This window comes from Gopherus evgoodei, chromosome 3 (genome assembly GCF_007399415.2).
Source record: "Gopherus evgoodei ecotype Sinaloan lineage chromosome 3, rGopEvg1_v1.p, whole genome shotgun sequence".
NCBI lineage: Eukaryota > Metazoa > Chordata > Testudines > Testudinidae > Gopherus > Gopherus evgoodei.
Window position 1 is genome coordinate 152,285,668 of NC_044324.1, and position 20,308 is coordinate 152,305,975.

The window sequence follows — 20,308 nt, forward strand, 5'->3', positions numbered from 1 at the left end:
TGCCTGTCAAAGACCTATTTGCCACAGACCAGAACAAGAAATGCCAAGCATTCCACTCCAGAAGGGGCTCCAGTCCAAAGTCCCTATCAGATGCCTTTCTCGTCCTCTGGACACCAAAAATGATATATGCCTTCCTACTAATCCCCAGGATTCCTGAGGAAATTGAGGCAAAATGCTGGATCAATAATCATAATGGGCCCAGCAGTTCTGGCATTTGGATCTGGTGAACCTCTTAGCACAGCCATCGATCACTTAGCCTGCTCTGCCCAACATAGTCTTGCAGAACAATGGTCAGATCCTGCACCCAGACCCAGCGTTGTTACATCTAAAAGCCTGATCCAGGCTGGCTTACATGCATGAGAAAAGTTCAGAACATTCTACTCCAAAGGGGAAGGTCTCAACTAGAGTGACTTATAAAGCTGAGTAGAAGAGGTTTTCTATGTAGGCATCTTAGCATGAGTCGTCTCCCCTGACAACACCCATTTCAGCGGTATTGTGTTATTTACTTGCCCTGAAATAATCTGGCCTGTTAGTTCCATAAGGGTCCATCTAATAGCAATATCTGCAAATCACCCTTCTATCCAGGGCCACTCTGTATTTTCTCAATTTACAGTTGGCCAGGACCTTAAGGCAATTCCTTGAGGATGTTAGTCATATTTCTCTCTGCCCTTTCCCCCCCGGGCCCCAGTTTAGGAGCCCCTCTCTCTTGGGACCTCAATATAGTATTAACAAGGTTGATAGGTCTCCTCTTTAAGCCCTTAAATCTTGTTTCCTATACCGCTTATCAATGAAGGCTGCTTTTTTGGTGGCCATTATATCAGCTGGAAGAGTAGGGGATATTCAGACCCCCATAACAGGCCCTCCATAAACAGTGTTTCATAAGGATAGGGTTACCCTCAGCATTCCTCCCAAATTTATGCCCAAAACCGTTTGAGTTCTATATGAAACAGTTTATTCATCACCCAGTTTTCTTTCCCAAACCTGACTCAACCCCAGGGGAAACTGAATTTCATGTACTTGATGTAGTAAGGGTACTGTCATACTACCTGAACAAGACAAAAATCATTCATGAATATGCCTAGACTGTTTACAGCTTTTGTTCATAGGATTAAGGATCATGCAATAGCCTCACAGAGATTATCAAAATTGGTCTTTGTCTATATAAGTGCATGTTTCAAACTAGCCAAGTTGCAGCCACCTAGCCACATTAGAGCTTATTCTACTAGCACCTAGGCAGACTCTGCTGCCTATTTGAAGAATGTCCTTATTTCTGAAAGTTTTAGGGGAGCTATGTGGAACTTGGTCCACACATTCACAAGATATTGCTCTTTGGTAGAGGCTTCCAGATCAGTCCGTTTGGTAGGGCTGTCCTTTAATCATTGCTTAAGTGGAACTCCTTGTACACACCACCAAATAAAAAGACAATTGCTGTGGATCACCAAGAGTGGAATCCATGTGGACAATCACTCAAAAAAGAGAAAATGGTTATTCATTCTACAGTAACTGTGGTTCTTCAAAATGTGTCATCCACCTGGATTCCACAACCTACCCTCCTCTTCTGCCAGTACAGAATCCTACTGCTCTGAGATAGTGTATTAGCAAAGGAACTGAGAGATGTTTCGGTCTACTCCGCTCTCAGGGTTGGGGGGCCAAGAGGACATCTAGAGCACAGGCATGACCTGAATACATGCATCTTGCCAAGAGAATTCAGTCTCACACACATAGGGTGTATGCACATTGAGGGGGTCCATGTGAACTACATATTTCAGAGAACCACTGTTACTGTAAGATAAGTAACCACTCTGGGTGGAGAGAAATGTTCATCATCAAATATACTTGATGACTAATGGATGCACAGTATCTAATCTTTCATTAATTAAAAAAATAAAAACTTGTATTTAATGTTTGTGAAGAAAACATTGAAAATGTGAACCAGGTGTTGCTCATCTCTGTATCGCCATGGTCACAGAAGCCTGGTTGTTCACCCCTATTCTTTTTCCCACCTCCACACAGTCTCACTCATTCCCTGCTCCCATGCAGCACTTTTCATCCCAAAAGATCCTAAAGCACTTCATTATTTAGACACTTATAGCATCATCTGTGTGGTAGAGGACAGCACCCAAAAGGCACAGATCACACTGCATGACAATATAATGAGCAGGAGAAATTTTGGCTAGGAACAAATACCTATGTTTGTGGAAAGTACAATAGAAATAAAAAACAAATCTGTAATTTTTTTTTAAAGAATTAGTATTTTCATCATCGGTCTGGAAATTTAAACTACACAGGTAAAGATGACTCTTCTTTTTCCTTCCTGCAGACTATTTCGGGAACGCTGTGATAAAAATGAAAAACAATGTCATGATTTTTTTTAAAGTTGAAATGAAAAATGCTGCGGAGCTCCCTCAATGGGAAAAGAAAAGCAAAAACGTAGTCCTTTACTTGAATCCATCTGGTAACCTATATATGCTGATTATCAATGGTTCTAGTATACACCGTGAGGTCTATCCCTTGAAAACTGAAATGTTTACTTACATACATGGTTTTCAAGATATTTGCCCATATCTAGTATTTCAGCACAGCATGGATTTAAATGTCTATTATCTGGACATGGGAGATGAAGTGACATTTTGGGCTCAAATAGTCTATATAGAGAATTTGGGCTTATCCACAGTTGTGGAAATCTACAGGCCAGAACTGCTGATGCAGACAACAGATGTCAATTATGAAATAGCTCGTGGAATCTGTACTAAAAACCAGGTATGTTATACTAAAATCGTCCCTGTATACAATACAATTTGCTTTCTAATTACAATATATTTAGCATAATTTGCAGTATATATCTTCATATAGACTTCCATTCTTTGTTTTCTTTGGGCAATAGAGTGAGTGTGTGTGTGTGTGTTCATGTTCAAGGGTGAGGGAGGGGCTGCTTCCCATCCCACAAACTCCTTCCCTGGCAGATTTGCCACTTTTGAAGCCGTGACAGCTCCTGCCAGCATAAATCCAAGATGAATCAGCCCTTAATTTTCTTCTATATTAGATATGTTAAATAAAAACCATCTTTGCAGTTTAAATATAATTATTAGCTTTCTAGTTTAGTAAGAAAAGGAACTAGTTTTGGAATCTGAATTATGGGAATCACCAAAAGTTAATGGAAGCCAAATATCTTGTAGCTTTGCTGATGTATATTTACAAGGTAGGGAATGGAGCTTTAAAGAAGCTTGTTCCCCAAGAGAGGAAAGGGACTGATTTAATAAAGGGTCTTATTTGAATAAGGGCTTTCTACATACTGGGGAATGAACACTACCAGGTTGCAAATTCTAAAATGTACTAATGTGTTGTGCATTAATTGGTCCATGTAGACCCTGCTGGTACGCACTAAAGGTTTCTCGTGCACTTTAATGAAGTACTATGTTAAAACACTCTAGGGAACCTTTAGTGTGCATCAGCAGGGCCTACATGGACCAGTTAATGCACAACACATTAGTACACTTTAGAAATCCCACCCCTGTAGTACACAGACAGTCCCTAAGAGGAAATTTAAGACTGAGTTTGATAATTTTTTTGAACGTTGTAAAACAAACTGATTGTTGTTTGTTTCACAAATAATATACAATGACAGATTTTTTTTAATATTTGTTATGCATTTATTCAGTAAAAAAACAGTAACTTTCATTGCATTTCATCAGACCCCTATTTATGTAGTGTGACTGGGTGAAAAACAAGTTAGTATTCTTTATATCATTCAGAAGAGATAACTAGTGAGCTCATAATGTTTCAGACCTCCACCAGGAACCCAAAGAGCCCACTGAAATAGTATCTTTAGTATTAGATATTATGCCATATATACTGTTGTGATAAGTGCTTTACTCGACAGAGCCCACTGATGCTGGTGTTCATCCCTGCTCATCTTTTCTAAGGTGTGCTCTGTTTATCATGAAAATGTCCGTGATCAAAGCAAAGATTTTTTCCTAATTATCATTCCTCGTCATTCTGTCTCTTTTAGACAATAAAATTTTACCATAAAATGGACTATAGCCTTGAACCTAATTACACAGAAGCATTGTAAGTACTGTCAAATTGTTAAAGATACTTAAGATGATGTAGATGGTAATTTATACATCTAATGAATACCACAGTCCATTGGCTCTGATTTAGTATAAATTAGAAGTGTTTTAAATCCATAGAGCTGAAGACAAGTGTTAATTGATTTTATTTGCTTTGCTTTTGAAATGTAAAGTTGTATATTTCAATTTTATTTTAAGAAGTTGGGCCTGATTTTGATATAATGTACACAATATAATCTCATTGATTTCAATGGAGTTGCATCTGCTTTATGATACAATAATGTAACTAAGGCCCCAGTTCTAAAATCTCACCCTGTCTCTCTAATGTCTCATGAATGTCCAGCAGTCAGCTTAAGATCAGCCTGGCCAAAACAGAGCTCTTAATCTTTCCCCGCAATTCCTCCCTGCTACCTCATTTCTCAGTCACTATGGACAACATCACCATCTTCCTATCACTTAGACCTGTATGTCTTCTTTTAGTTGGCCCTCTCTCTAGATTCTCACAGGCTTGTGTAAATCTTGCTGCTGCGTCTTGCATAATATCTCTAAGATGCAGCCTTCCTCTGTCCACACAGCTAAAACACTTCGCAAGGCCTTCATCATTTCAACTATTGCTACCTCCTACCCTCTGTCTGTGACAAAGGCAGTCTTGTCCCTCGTATTCATTCCAAACACTGCTACAAAGATCATATTCCTAGCTTTTTTGCTTTTTCCATGTCACCTTGTCTTTGCATCCCCTCCAATGGCTCCTCTTTCTCTGTCACCTCAAACGTAAGCTACTTGCCTTTGCTTTCAAGGTCCTTTACCGCTTATCTGCACTCCACCTGTCTTCTCTGATGTGCTATAAAGATGTGACTTCCACCTCTCCTGTGATAATGGTGCCAGCCTCCATTTTTCAGCTTCTTAAATTTTCAAACAAGCACCTTTGTGTTTTCTCCCATACAGCCCTTCACATATGGGAGGAGCTCCCCGTAAATCTCTGCAAGGCAAACTCATTGTCCTCCTTTTAAATCCTTCTCTAAAATTCTCCTTTGCTGTGATGCCTACAAAAAACTTGATAATGGTAAGGCAGCTGGTGTGCTGAAACCACTGCCTTATCATACCTACAAGTATTGTCTTATTATTTCCTTGTGCTTCCCTGTCTGTCTGTCTCTACCCACACACTGTCTTTTATGCTTAGGTTTTAAGTTCTTTGGGGCAGGCACCATCAGTTTAGGTATGTCTATACTTGAGTTGGAAGGTGTAAATTCCAGCTCATGGAGACATACCCACACTAACACCGATTGAGCTAGCATGCTAAAAAGAGAAGTGTAGCCACAGCGGTGCAAGCAGAAAGAGGGGCTAGCTGCCCCAAGTATGCATTTAGGTTCTTAGGGTATGTCTACACTATGGGATTATTCCGATTTTACAGAAACAGATTTTTGGAAACAGATTGTATAAAGTCGAGTGCACGTGGCAACACTAAGCACATTCATTCGGTGGTGTGCGTCCATGTACCGAGGCTAGCATCGATTTCCGGAGTGTTGCACTGTGAGTAGCTATCCCATAGTTCCCACAGTCTCCCCCGCCCATCGGAATTCTGGGTTGAGATACCAATCCATGATGGGGAAAAAAACATTGTTGCTGGTGGTTCTGGGTACATCCTCCTCCTCCCTCCTTGAAAGCAATGGCAGACAACCATTCTGTGCCTTTTTTCCTGGGTAAACTGTACAGACGCCATACCACAGCAAGCATGGAGCCCACTCAGCTCAAGACATCAGTCATGGACATTGTAAACACCTCGCGCATTCTCGTGCAATTTATGCTGAACCAGGACCCGCAAAACCAGGTGAGGAGGAGGCAGCTACGGCAGCGTGGCGACGAGAGTGATGAGGACATGGACATGAACACAGAATTCTCTCAAACCGCGAGCCTCAGCACTTTGGAGATCATGCTGTTAATGGGAAAGACTCTAGCCATGGAATGCCGATTTTGGGCCTGGGAAACAAGCACAGACTGGTGGGACCGCATAGTGTTGCAGGTGTGGGACAATTCCCAGTGGCTCCAAAACTTTTGCATGCATAAGAGCACTTTCATGGAACTTTGTGACTTGCTTTCCCCTACCCTGAAGCACCAGAATACCAAGATGAGAGCAGCCCTCACAGTTCACAAGCGAGTGGCGATAGCCCTCTGGAAGCTTGCAACGCCAGAGAGCTACCAGTCAGTCAGGAATCAATTTGGAATGGGCAAATCTACTGTGGGGGCTGCTGTGATGCAAGTAGCCAAAGCAATCACTGAGCTGCTGCTACCAAAGATAGTGACTCTGGGAAATGTGCAGGTCATAGTGGATGGCTTTCCTGCAATGGGATTCCGTAACTGTAGTGGGGTGATAGATGGAACCCATATTCCTATCTTGGCACTGGAGCACCAGGGCAGCCAGTACATAAACTGCAAGGGGTACTTTTCAATGGTGCTGCAAGCACTGGTGGAACACAAGGGACGTTTCACCAACATCAACGTGGGATGGCTGGGAAAGGTTCATGACGCTTGCATCTTCAGGAACACTACTCTGTTTAAACTGCTGCAGCAAGGGAATTACTTCCCAGACCAGAAAATAACTGTTGGGGATGTTGAAATGCCTGTAGTTATCCTTGGGGACCCAGCCTACCCCTTAATGCCATGGCTCATGAAGCCATACACAGGCAGCCTGGACAGTAGTACGGAGCTGTTCAAGTACAAGCTGAGCAAGTGCAGAATGGTGGTAGAACGTGCATTTGGACTTTTAAAAGGACGCAGGTGCACGTTACTGATTCGCTCAGACCTCAGCCAAACCAATATCCCCATTGTTATTGCTACTTGCTGTGTGCTCCACAATCTCTGTGAGAGTAAGTGGAAGATGTTTATGGCGGGGTGGGAGGCTGAGGCAAATCACCTGGCCACTGATTACACGCAGCCAGACACCAGGACGATTAGAAGAGCACACCAGGAAGTAGTGCGCATCAGAGAATCTTTGAAAACCAGTTTCATCATGGGCCAGGGCACAGTGTGACTGTTGTGTTTGTTTCTCCTTGATGAACCGCCCCCCCCTTGATTGACTTATTCCCTGTAAGCAACCCACCCTCCCCTTCGATGACAGCTTGCTTTCTAAGGAAATAAAGTCACTATCATTTAAAAATCATGTATTCTTTATTAACTGATAATAAAAAGAGGGAGAGAACTGACAAGGTAGCCCAAGTGGGGTTTGGGAGGAGGATAGGAGAGAAGGAAAAGGCCACTTCAGAAGTTCAAAATAATGACAGCCTTTTGGTTGGGCTGTCCACTGGGGTGGAGTAGGCGGGTGCACGGAGCCTCCATCTGCCCCCCCTCCGTGTTCTTACACGTCTGGGTGAGGAAGCTATGGAACTTGGGGAGGTGAGAAGGCAGTTATACATGGGCTGTAGCAGCACTCTGTGATCCTGCTGCCGTTCCTGAAGCTCCACTAGATGCCAGAGCATGTCAGTTTGATTACGCAGCAGCCCCAGCGTTGCATCCCGCCACTGCTGATTCTCCTGCCGCCACCTCTGATCTTCCTGCCACCACCTCTCATCTCGAGCGTCCCTCCTGTCCTCACGTTCACTTTCCTGTACTTTGGCATCTTTCCTGTACTTTGATCCCGCGTCCTTCCACTCATTCAGATGAGCTCTTTCATTGACGGTCGATTCCATGATTTCAGAGAACATTTCGTCTCGCGTCCTTTTTTTCCGCCACCTTAACTGAGATAGCCTTTGGGACGGAGGAGGGAGGCTTGAAAAATTTGCAGCTGCGGGAGGGAGGGAGGGAAAAAAAGGGAGAGAAGTACTTTAAAAGATACATTTTACAGAACAATGCTTAAACTCTTTCACGGTGAACAACACTGTTCACATTACATAGCACATGTGATTTAAGTACAAGGTCGCATTTTGCATCTTAATATTGAAAGCCTGCGGCTTTGGTGTTACAGATCACAGACGCGGGTCCGGGCATCAGAATTCGGCTTGCATGCGGCCATGGTAAGCCATTGTCTTTCGGCTTCTGCAGCCTTCATATAGCCAGCGCCCTCCTTTCCCACATACCAAGCAAAGCCCATTAAATGCTGCGGCTTTCCTGTTAACGTGCAGCAGCAGCAACCAAACTAACCCTTACCCCATCCAATTATCTGGAATGATCGCTTTACCCTTCCCCCTACCGCATGGCTGTTATCAGGGAAGATCCCTGCTAGCCAAACACAAAAAAGCTCAGTGCCAATTCCCCTCTCCCCTCCCCCCCGCTTGGCTAACTGCAAGGAAGGATTTCTTTTCAGCCACAGGCAAACAGTCCAGTAGGAATGGCCACCTCTGTCCCCTTAATTAAATTCTCATATTTCAACCAAGTTACCATGAACGATATCATTCTCCTGAGGATAACACAGCAAGATAAAGAATGGATGTTGCTTGAATGCCAGCAAACACCGGAACCATACGCTGCCAGGCTTTGTCATGCAATGATACCAGATTACTTGCTACTAGCATGGCGTGGTCAAGTGTCCTACCATGGAAGAGGAATAAGGCTGCACTGCCCAGAAACCTTCTGGAAAGGCTTTTGGAGTACCTCCAGAAGAGCTTCCTGGAGATGTCCCTAGAGGATTTCCGTTCCATCCCCAGACACGTTAACAGACTTTTCCGGTAGCTGTACTGGCCGCGAATGCATCCCAAGTCCTCAGGGCAAATCAATCATTAAAAAAAGCTTGCTTTTAAACCATGTTATATTTACAAAGGTACACTCACCAGAGGTCCCTTCCATGGCTTCATGGTCTGGGATAATGCCTTGGGAGGGTACTTCAGTCAGGCTGAGAAAAAGATCCTGGCTGTTGGGGAGAACGGAGTGCTGTGTGCTCTCCGCAAGCTCGTTCTCCTCATCATCCTCATCATCTTCCCCGTCCACAGAATCCTCAGGCATAGCTGAGATTACCCCCTCCTCGTAATCCACGGTCAGGGGTGAGGTATTGGTGGCAGCCCCCCATAGAATTGCATGCAGCTCAGCGTAGAAGCGGCAAGTCTGCAGCTCTGCCTTGGACCTTCCATTTGCTTCTTTGGTTTTCTGGTAGGCTTGTCTGAGCTCCTTAACTTTCACGTGGCACTGTGTTGAGTCCCTGTAGTGGCCTCTGTCCATCATGGCCTTGGAGATTTTTTCAAATGTTTTGTCATTTCGTCTTTTGGAACGTAGTTCTACTAGCATGGAATCCTCTCCCCATATAGCGATCAGATCCAGTACCTCCCGTACAGTCCATACTGGTGCTCTTTTTCAGTTCTCAGACTGCATGGTTACCTGTGCTGATGAGCTCTGCATGGTCACCAGTGCTGATCAGCTCTCCACGCTGGGCAAACAGGAAATGAAATTCAAAAGTTCGTGGGGCTTTTCCTGTCTACCTGGCCAGTGCATCCAAGTTCAGTTTGCTGTCCAGAGCGGTCACAATGGTGCACAGTGGGAAAGCTCCCGGAGGCCAATACCGTCGAATTGAGGCCACACTAACCCTAATTCGAAATGGCAATACCGATTTCAGCACTACTCCCCTCATCGGGGAGGAGTACAAATATTGATATTAAGAGCCCTTTATACCGAAATAAAGGGCTTTGTTGTATGGACAGGTGCAGGGTTAATTCGGTTTAACGCTCTAAATGCGAGATAAACTCGTAATGTAGACCAGACCTTAGATAGGATCACATTCAGAGCGGCTAGTCATTGTTCACGTTGCAACAGCTACACTTTTATTTTTAGCACAGTAGCTTAATCAGAGTTAGGGTGGGTATGTCTTCTCTCCTGGAATTTACACTTTCCAGCTCCAGTGTAGACATATCTGTTGTTATGTTCTTGTACAATACCTTCAAAAGACAAGCCTGGGAACTTAATTTCATAACTCTGCTAGACACTAAAACCATGGATTCAGAGACATTGGTTTTATGGTACATTACAACAATTTGTAACACACCACACTGCCTGCTAACCCTTAACTGCCCACTTCATTTTAACCAATCTTCTACAGTAGATATGAACCCCTTATGCTTAATAATCTGTTCCAACTTGTATTTAGCTGAGACATTCTTGTTACCTTCCCCTGACTTGAAGAAGAGCTCTGTAAAGCTCAGAAACTTGTCTCAGACCAAAAACTTTGGTCCAGTAAAAGATATTACCTCATCTATCTTGTCTTTCTCATATCCTGGGACAAACATGGCTACCAAACACAGCAAAACATCCTTAAAATACAAATGGCTTAAATACCCTACTGCCACCAAACAAATACCTTGCAATTGTGTAGTTAGTTTAGTTAGTTAGTGTATGTCTACACTTCAATAAAACTCCTGCGCCTGGCCCATGTCAGCTGACATGGGCTTGCAGGGCTTGGGCTGATGATCTATAAATTTGCAGTGTAAGCATCCAGGCTCAGGCTGGAACCCATGCTCAATGACCCTTCGGGGTGGGTGGGGAGGAGAGGGGAGGGAGGAAGAGTCTCAGAGCCCAGGCTCCAGCCCAACCGTGGATATCTACACTGCAATTTTATAGTCCCACAAGCCCGAGTCAGCTGACACGGGCCAGCCATGGGTCTTTTATTACAATTTACAGTGTAGATATACTCTTAGTTTAATTGGTTAAATGCTATTACTGATTTATTTTCAAACCTATGTAAATCTTAATATTCTTGTTGCGGGGGCGGGGGGTGTCCCATGTAGAATTGCATCCACAGGTGTTATGACAGTTGAACTACAACCTAGTATGTCTGGAAAAATGTGTGCAACAAACAATAAGGTAAGTTCTGTATCTTGAGAAACTTATTTGGCTAAAATGTGGCGGTGTTACATCTTAGATTCTTATGGTGAAATTCTGACCCCATTGATATTGATGGGAGTTTTACAGCTGAGTTCAGTGGGGCTAGGATTTCATCTTTAGCATTTCATAAATGCCAATTCATGTGGCTCCAGTTAACTAAAGTAAGTGTATATCTTCCAAAGATTTCTGTGTGCTGCCTAAATAGGGTTGCAGAAGAGGGAGGATTCACAGCAGGGTGCTGGTGAGAAAGTGCTCAAGATAGTGGAAGAGTGATGATGTGTCCTTGACATTGAGGAAGCCGTAGAGAGAGGTAGAGCTGCCCCTATATCTAGATGAAGTTGCTGGCCCCCATTAGCATCAATGCCTCCATTCAGACTCCTCAAGTCCTGAGGACAAAGGCCCATTTTTGGAAAGCTTAAAAGTTCCTCAGGGCTTCGGAAGCTAAGCTCCTGTGGAACGTTTAAGCTTTTGAAGTGGAGCTCCTCATAATTCAAACCACTGATTATCCAAATAGTTCAAATGTGCTTTTAGACAGTTGGAATCAACTTATATAACTGAACTATTTTTGAATAATAAAAGGATATTAAACATTTTAGGCTTAAGACTTGTCTTTTAATGATAAAAAAGCATAAACCCATTTATACACTGCAGTTTGTATTGCAACAGATATATATATTTAGACTCATATATCAAATTAATTTACCCTGTTTGTACATATGCATATATGTAATTCTGTGCTAAAATCCATCATGGCTCAGCCTGACCTTTTTTCATTGGTTAACTTTATATAAATTAATGATGTATATAGTAGATGTACATTAATTATGTATATGGTAGTATATGCAAAAATATAGATATTGTAATACAGGAGGGCCAGGGAGCAGTGGTTGAAGCCAGGGAAATATATAAGCCCTAGGCTAATTTAGGTGTGGTTCCTTGTAGAGGAGGGAGGGTTGCTACAAGTTAATTGGAGCACCTGTAGTCGATTAAGACCCTGTCAGAAACCTAATAAAACCCCCTGCTTCAGGCAGTCAGAGGAGGAGGAGGAAAAGAAAGGAGAGAGGACTGGAGCTTGGAAGTGTGTTGTGAGATCTCAAAAACCAGAGAACCGAAGTAAGGGAGATCCTGCCCTGCAGGGCAGGAAGACTCCCTCCCCCAGTGTCTAAGGACCGAGGGTAACCCCACCCAAGGGGGAAGAGGGTAAGAAACCCACAGGGGTTGAGAGGTGCCGGGACTCAGAGCGAGGAGCAAACCCAGACCCCTCCCCCACTTCTCTACCACCTTCCCAGGCCACTAGCGGGGCCTTCGGCACCCAAGAGCAGGGACAAAGGGTGGCATCTTGGGCCCCCAAGAAAAGCACAGGACCCACCATACGAACATCAGCCATCTTGTCACAATATAGATCTGTATGTAATATAATGTATTTCTTTTCAGCTAACTCATTTTTTTGTTGGCTGTCCTCCATCAAGGCATATTGTCATTCATAGGTAAGTTTTAATTATCTTTTATTATTTCTGATTTATTTCATTTTAAAACAGAAGTATTACTGTTAGCTTAATATGCCTCAGTTATCCCATTTGTAAAATGTTTTACTTTTAATTATGTATAAAACCAAAAGAAAAATACCTCTCCCATGCTGTGTACACCTTTTAAAAAAATGTACATGACAAAATACATAGATTCAACTTATCTCTCCTTAGCACACAAAAAACCCTAAACAAAAACCCCAAAATAAAAAAATAGCTTTAAAATACACATTATCCATTAATATACCAACTCTCACTCACCTCCTCCTTCTACAGAAGATTTAAAAATAGATGAACCTTGTAGCATAAACAGAAGTTCAATATATGTTAAGTTCCATAGTCAAGGGGCTATAATGAAAAAAACAGCCCAGCTATGTTTGCCACAGTGTGGACATCTCCACCATGGCACCAGTCTCTGACACCGGTGGGAGCAGCACCACTCTTGTCACTGGACAGAGATTCATCATCTTCCAAGTCTGAGATCGGGTTTTACTTCTCCCATTCAAGGAGCTGCACTTGCCAGTCTTCTAGGCATTTCCACTTGTCCATGGTCCCAGGCACAGGAGTACCATCAAGTGATTGGCCAGGAGCTCACTGGGGGGCAGCAGGAGCAAAGCCAGAGGCTGCACCTGCCCCAGGTAGGCCAACTGGGCACTCCAGCATCCCCATAACTCACCACAATTGATCTGGAGCACGGAGTCCTTGGGCCAGAAGCAAGTGCGCATGATTCTCCACATGTGGGCTGGACCGGCTGCTCCACCCTGCAGGGTGTGCATGGCTGGTGCTGGGGGCTGTAACAGCTGCTTCCTCAGGGACCCAGAGATGAAGTTAAGTGCTGAGCCAGCCTCTCTTACTTCAAGCCTTGGTGCTCTGTGTGCATCCCATACACAGGGCTGTGCCACCAACTGAGGCCCCATCTGGCAGCGGCCCAGCCTCTCCCTCTTTCTTTCTTCCCTCCCACTCCAGTCTCATACTTAGCGTCATCTTCTCCTGCCTGGTGAGTCTGGGGGAAAGGGGCCTGTTCCTCTGGGTCTCTGGGGTCCTTAAATGGCCAAGCTCCCACTGGTGCAGCCCCTTCTTGGGGCTCATTAGGCAGCTTAGACGGCTCTGTCTGGCACTCTGCGAGCTATGGGCCTGTAGAGAGAGCTCACAGCCTGCCCAGACTGAGCTGGGCTCCTACCTTTTATATGCTGCCTCCCTGCTGAGCATGCCCAGCCGGGTCAGAGGGGTGGGGCTTCCTCAACCCGCAAAGCAGAGTTAACCCTCTCAGGGCTGGTGCGAGGTAGATACACCCTGTCACAGGGCTCCAACTGGACCCTGGGATACAGACCAGACCCCCTTGTCCTACTGGCACCTCCAGATCTGGGCTCCCCCAGATTCCATGGTGAGTGCCTAGGTGGGAGGGGACTGTGGCCCCTAAAGCTCTGGAGTGGGATGTGCTTTGCTGCAGAAGCCCCTCCTTTATTCAGTGTGTCTGGGCCATAAGGGGGTTGGGGCATGGTGCTGTCAGTGCTCTGTCTCCATTCAGTGCCTCAGCCATGGTCAAACTGTGATGAAGACATGAAGGGGATCAAGCTGGCTTCCCAGGATTGGGGGCATTGGGTCACTGAGGGAAGCATTGAGGGCAACTTTACCCACTATGCCATTTTCCCTAAGTTATAATATGGAATTGCAAACCAGCAAGCACTGCTGGGCAGGTATGATTCTAACATGTGGGACTCCATGCAGAAATTGAAGGACTTGCTCCCACAAGAGGCCAGGCATGAGTTCTCTCTAGTGGACGAGGGAGAATCAGCGGCGCAGGCCTCTTTATAATCTGCTTTTGTCATAACATATTCCCAGATTTGGACCTTAGCGTCCAAAATATGGGTGTTAGCATGAAAACCTCCAAGCTTAGTTACCAGCTTGGACCTGGTAAAGCTGCCACCACCCAAAAAAATAGAGTGTTTTGGGGCACTGTGGTCCCCACAAGAACCTTCCCTGGGGACCCCAAGACCCAAATTCCTTGAGTCTCACAACAAAGGGGAATAAACCATTTCCCTTCCCTTCTCCCTTCCAGGTGCTCCCTCCCTGGGTTCCTGGAGAGATACACAGAAGCAAGCTCCGTGAATCTAAACAGAGGGACGCCACCCTCCCTATTTCCAGTCCTGGAAACACAAGTACTTCCCTCTTCACCCAGAGGGAATGCAAAGTCAGGCTAGTAAATCTAACACACACAGATTTCCCCCTGACTTCTTCCTCCCACCAATTCCCTGGTGAGCTACAGACTCAATTCCCTGGAGTTCCCCACTAAAGAAAAACTCCAACAGGTCTTAAAAGAAAGCTTTATGTAAAAAGAAAGAAAAATACCTAAAAATGGTCTCTCTGTATTAAGGTGACAAATACAGGGTCAATTGCTTAAAAGAATATTGAATAAACAGCCTTATTCAAAAATAATACAATTCAAAGCACTCCAGCAACTACACACATGTAAATACAAAAAAAACAAACAAGCCTATCTTTGTACTTACAACTTGGAAACAGAAGATTAGAAAAGCAGGAGACAGACATCCTCTCATAGCCGAGAGAGACAGATTCAAGACAAAGAACAAAGGACCCACACACAAACTTCCTTCCACCCAGATTTGAAAAAGTCTCATTTCCTGATTGGTCCTCTGGTCAGGTGTTTCAGGTTACTCCTTTCCAGGTAAAAGAACATTAACCCTTAGCTATCTGTTTATGACACGCCCCCCAAATTGCAGACAGTGGGGAAGCTCACTGGCGGCGATTTCCTCCTAGAACTTTAAAATAAACAGATGCACCTTTCCATATACCACTAAGTATATAACTAACAGACTTTTACATTTTAAGAACACTTTTTAACTACTGGATTCTGGGAAACTCTCACAGGAGAGTGCATCAGCTACTTTGTTAGAAGCTCCTGAGATGTGCTGAATTTCAAAATGAAAATCTTGGAGAGCTAAACTCCAATGAAGAAGTTTCTTGTTGTTCCCCTTGGCACTATGAAGCCACTTTAGCGCAGCATGGTCAGTTTGTAGCTGGAACCGCCGTCCCCAAACATATGGGCGTAGCTTTTCCAGGGCGTACACAATGGCATAGCATTCCTTTTCACTGACTGACCAGTGACTTTCCCTCTCAGATAGTTTCTTGCTGAGAAACACGACAGGATGGAAGTTGTGATCCGTTGCTTCCTGCATGAGAACTGCTCCTATACCACGCTCAGATGCATCTGTGACTACTAGGAATGGCTTGTCAAAGTCCGGGGCCCTGAGCACAGGGTCAGACATGAGCGTTGCCTTAAGTTGGGTAAAGGCCTTTTGACACTCATCAGTCCACTTAACTGCATTTGGCTGGGTCTTTTTGGTCAGGTCGGTCAGTGGGGCAGCGATTTGGCTGTAGTGTGGTACAAATCGCCTGTAGTACCCGGCCGAGCCTAAGAAGGATTGGACCTGTTTCTTTGACTTTGGGACAGGCCACTTTTGGATAGCATCCACCTTGGCCTGTAGGGGGTTTATGGTTCCTCGACCCACCTGGTGCCCCAGGTAAGTCACTCTGTTTTGGCCTATTTGACACTTTTTGGCCTTAACAGTTAGTCCGGCCTGCCTGATGCGCTCAAAGACCTTTTCCAGGTGTAGTAGGTGTTCGGGCCAGGAGTCTGAAAAAATGGCCACATCATCAAGGTAGGCAACTGCCTATTCTCCCAGTCCTGCTAGTAGACCATCTACCAGCCTCTGGAAAGTGGCGGGTGCATTTCGCAACCCGAAAGGAAGGACATTAAATTCATACACCCCCGCATGGGTGACGAATGCTGACCTTTCCTTGGCAGGTTCATCTAGCGGTTCTTGCCAGTACCCCTTGGTTAAATCTGTTGTAGAGATGAACTGGGCATGTCCCAACTTCTCCAATAGCTCATCGGTGCGTGGCATTGGATAGTTGTCTGGACGAGTTACCGCATTTAGCTTACGGTAGTCCACGCAAAAGCGTATTTCCCCATCTGGTTTGGGTACCAGAACCACTGGAGATGCCCATGCACTGGTAGATGAGCGGATTATACCCATCTGTAGCATGTTCTGGATCTCCCGTTCTATAGCAGCTTGGGCATGAGGAGACACCCGGTAGGGTGGGGTTCTAATTGGGTGAGCATTACCTGTGTCAATGGAGTGGTATGCCCATTCAGTCCGTCCTGGGATGGCTGAGAACAATGGGGTGAAGCTAGTGCACAGCTCCTTGATTTGTCGCCGCTGTAGACGTTTCAGGGTGGTTGAGAGGTTCACCTCTTCCACACCACCGTCTTTTTTTCCTTCGTAGTAGACATCATCAGGCCACTCAGCATCATCTCCCTGGACTGTAAACTGACAAACCTGTAAGTCTCTGGAACAGAAAGGCTTGAGAGAATTAACATGGTACACTCTGGGCTTTAGTGAGGAATTGGGAAATGCTATGAGGTAGTTCACAGTTCCCAGGCGCTCTTGGACCGTGAATGGCCCTTCCCATGATGCTTCCATCTTATGGGCCTGTTGCGCCTTCAAGACCATAACCTGGTCTCCTACCTTGAAGGAACGTTCTCTGGTATGTTTGTCATACCAGGCTTTTTGCTCTTCCTGAGCATCCTTTAGGTTTTCTTTAGCAAGGGCTAAAGAGAGTCAGAGGGTGCTTTGTAGGTTGCTTACAAAGTCCAGAATGTTAGTCCCTGGAGAAGGTGTAAACCCCTCCCATTGCTGCTTCACCAACTGTAATGGTCCCTTAACCTGGTGACCATACACAAGTTCAAACAGTGAAAACCCTAAACTGGGATGTGGTACAGCCCTGTAGGCAAACAGCAACTGCTGCAACACTAGATCCCAATTATTGGAGTGTTCGTTGACAAATTTACGTATCATGGCCCCCAAAGTTCCATTAAACCTTTCCACCAGGCCATTGGTTTGATGGTGGTACAGGGTGGCAACCAAATGGTTTACTCCATGAGTTTCCCACAGTTTTTTCATGGTCCCTGCCAGGAAATTAGATCCTGAATCTGTAAGGATGTCGGAGGGCCAACCTACCCTGGCAAAAATGTCTGTTAGGGCCAGGCACACAGTGTTAGCCCTGGTGTTGTCTAGAGCTACTGCTTCCGGCCATCGGGTAGCAAAGTCCACGAAAGTCAGTACGTACTGCTTTCCTCTAGGCGTCTTTTTTGGGAAAGGACCCAGAATATCCACAGCTACTCGCTGAAATGGGACCCCAATTATGGGGAGTGGCTGGAGAGGGGCCTTGACCTGGTCTTGGGGCTTTCCCACTCTTTGGCATACCTCACAAGACCGGACATACTTGGCAACGTCCTTGCCCATCCCCTCCCAGTGGAAGGACTTCCCCAACCGGTCCTTGGTTCTGTTCACCCCAGCATGGCCACTGGGATGATCATGGGCTAAGCTTAAGAGCTTCTCCCGGTACTTAGTTGGAACCACCAACTGTTTTTGCGGATGCCAGTCTTCCCAGTGTCCACCAGAAAGAATCTCCTTGTATAAAAGTCCTTGGTCAATAACAAACCGGGATCGATTAGAAGAGCTGAGAGGCGGTGGGGTGCTCCGTGCCACCGCCCAAGCTTTCTGAAGGCTGTCATCTGCTTCCTGCTCAGTCTAGAACTGTTCCCTTTAGGCTGGGGTCACCAGTTCTTCCTCAGACTGTGGACTTGGGCTTGGTCCCTCTGGAAGCGATGTAGGTGATGGGGTTGTTTCCATTGCTGGTGAACCGCGCTCCGCTGGCGCACCTGTGGGTATTTCAGGCTCTGGCTGAGCCTTTGGGGTATGGCTGTCTGTTGCTTCTGCCAGTTCTGGCTCGCTGGCACCCTCTGGCGTTGAGTTTGAAGATGTGGTTGCAATTGCTGGTGCTGGTTGCTGTTCCAGTTCCGGGCCTGGGACTGGAGGTGCTGTGGCTGTTTCAATGGTTGGCACGGAATCCGGGTCCACTGCCTCTGTCTGGGTCTCTGGTAACACAGACGGGGCGTCTGTGGACGGCTCAGGAACAGGAATGGGTCTGGAAGCTTGCCTGGTTTGGCTGCGTGTAACCATTCCCACTCTCTTGGCTCACTTCACCTGGTTGGCCAAGTCTTCCCCCAGTAGCATGGGGATGGAATAATTGTCATAGACTGCAAAAGTCCACATTCCTGACCAGCCTTTGTACTGGACAGGCAGTTCAGCTGTAGGCAAGTCTATAGCTTGTGACATGAAGGGGTAAATTCTCACTTAGGCCTTTGGGTTGATGAATTTGGGATCTACGAAGGATTGGTGGATAGCTGACACTTGTGCCCCCGTGTCTCTCCATGCAGTAACCTTCTTTCCGCCCACTCTCAAATTTTCCCTTCGCTCCAAGAGTATTTGAGAGGCATCTGGGCCTGGGGATCTTTGGTGTGATGGTGGTGTAATGAACTGCACTCGGTTGGCGGTCTTTGGGCAGTTGGCCTTGATATGTCCCAGTTCATTACACTTAAAGCATCTTCCATCTGATGGGTCACTGGGTCGAGGTGGGTTACTGGAGACTGGTGAGGTGGAAGAATAGGGTGTCTGTGGCTTTACTTGGGTTGCATGTGGGGTCTTTGGCTGTCCGCGGTTGTAGGGTTTATGGTCGGTGTGCCCCCTGGGGTATTCGTTCCCCTTGACAGTAGCTTTCTTGCTTTCTGCTACTTCCATCCATCTGGCTCCAATCTCCCCCGCCTCGGTGAGATTTTTGGGTTTTCCATCTTGTATGTACCGTGTTATGTCCTCAGGAACACCCTCCAAGAACTGCTCCATTTGTATGAGGAGGTGCAGTTCTTCCAAGGATTTAACATTGTGTCCTGATATCCAGGCCTCATAATTTTTCCCAACGTAGTAGGCATGTTTGGGAAATGACACATCTGGTTTCCACTTTTGGGTTCTGAAACGCCGACGGGCATGATCCGGGGTTATCCCCATTCTGTATCTGGCCTTGGTTTGAAAAAGTTTATAGTCGTTCATGTTCTCCTTAGGCATTTCAGCCGCCACCTCTGCTAAAGGTCCACTGAGCTGTGGCCTCAATTCTACCATGTACTGGTCTTCAGGGATGCTGTACCCAAGACAGACTCTTTCAAAATTTTCCAAGAAGGCCTCAGTGTCATCACCTGCCTTGTAGGTGGGAAATTTCCTGTGCTGTGGAACAAGTACTGGCGAAGGGTTGTTAGGATTGGCTGGGTTTTGTTGCTTAGCCTTTTCTAATTCCATGGCCTGTCGTGGGTCTCCCTCTGGAGTCCCAGCTGTTTTTGGTGCTCTGCATCTTTGGCTGCTTGCTCTCTTTTGTAGGCTGCCTCTCTGGCTGCTTGTTCTCTTTTGTAGGCTTCCTCTCTTTCTCTTTCTCTTTCTCTCAGCTCCATCTGTTGTCGTTTTTTTTCCATATCTCGCCTGTGCTCGGCTTCTTTGATTTGTTCTTCGGCCTCCCTTTTTGTCTTGTTAGGCATGATTCCTGTTTTCTTGGGTTGGGGTGCCCTCCAGTGTTTTTTGTCTGAACTGCTGGCTCTGTTGTCTCCTGGGGTCTGCCTAGCAAAGTGCCTTTTTCCCTTTCTTCCTCTAGCTAATCTTTTAAATGTAAAGTAAACCAGAAAAACCACTTTATTTGCATGTGTATTGCTGGATACTGACTCTCAATGGGAGTGCTATTGTCACAAAAGACCCTTAATAGATCCTTAATGGTTCCTTGCTTAATATGCAAGCCACAACTGCCAGAGAGAGCAGAAAAAAAATTTCTCTCTGGTTCCTTTTAAAACCAAACCCTCTCTGCTAAAAAGCCCCTAGCAGAGAAAAGAAAAATATAATATTCCTACTGGCTTCTGGATTCTATCTATCTCACCACTGCACAGCATGTCATAACATATTCCCAGATTTGGACCTTAGCGTCCAAAATATGGGGGTTAGCATTAAAACCTCC

General features: G+C 45.5%; 1 protein-coding gene across 1 annotated transcript in view; it reads left to right on the forward strand.

The window, feature by feature from the left end:
• CATSPERE (catsper channel auxiliary subunit epsilon) overlaps window positions 1-20,308 on the forward strand; it is a 105,568-nt gene that overhangs the window by 57,826 nt on the left and 27,434 nt on the right. The window contains exons 11-12 of the mRNA XM_030558353.1: window positions 2,321-2,760; window positions 4,010-4,068. Of these exons, the coding sequence (XP_030414213.1) occupies window positions 2,321-2,760; window positions 4,010-4,068 (499 nt within the window). The remainder of the gene's footprint in view (window positions 1-2,320; window positions 2,761-4,009; window positions 4,069-20,308) is intronic.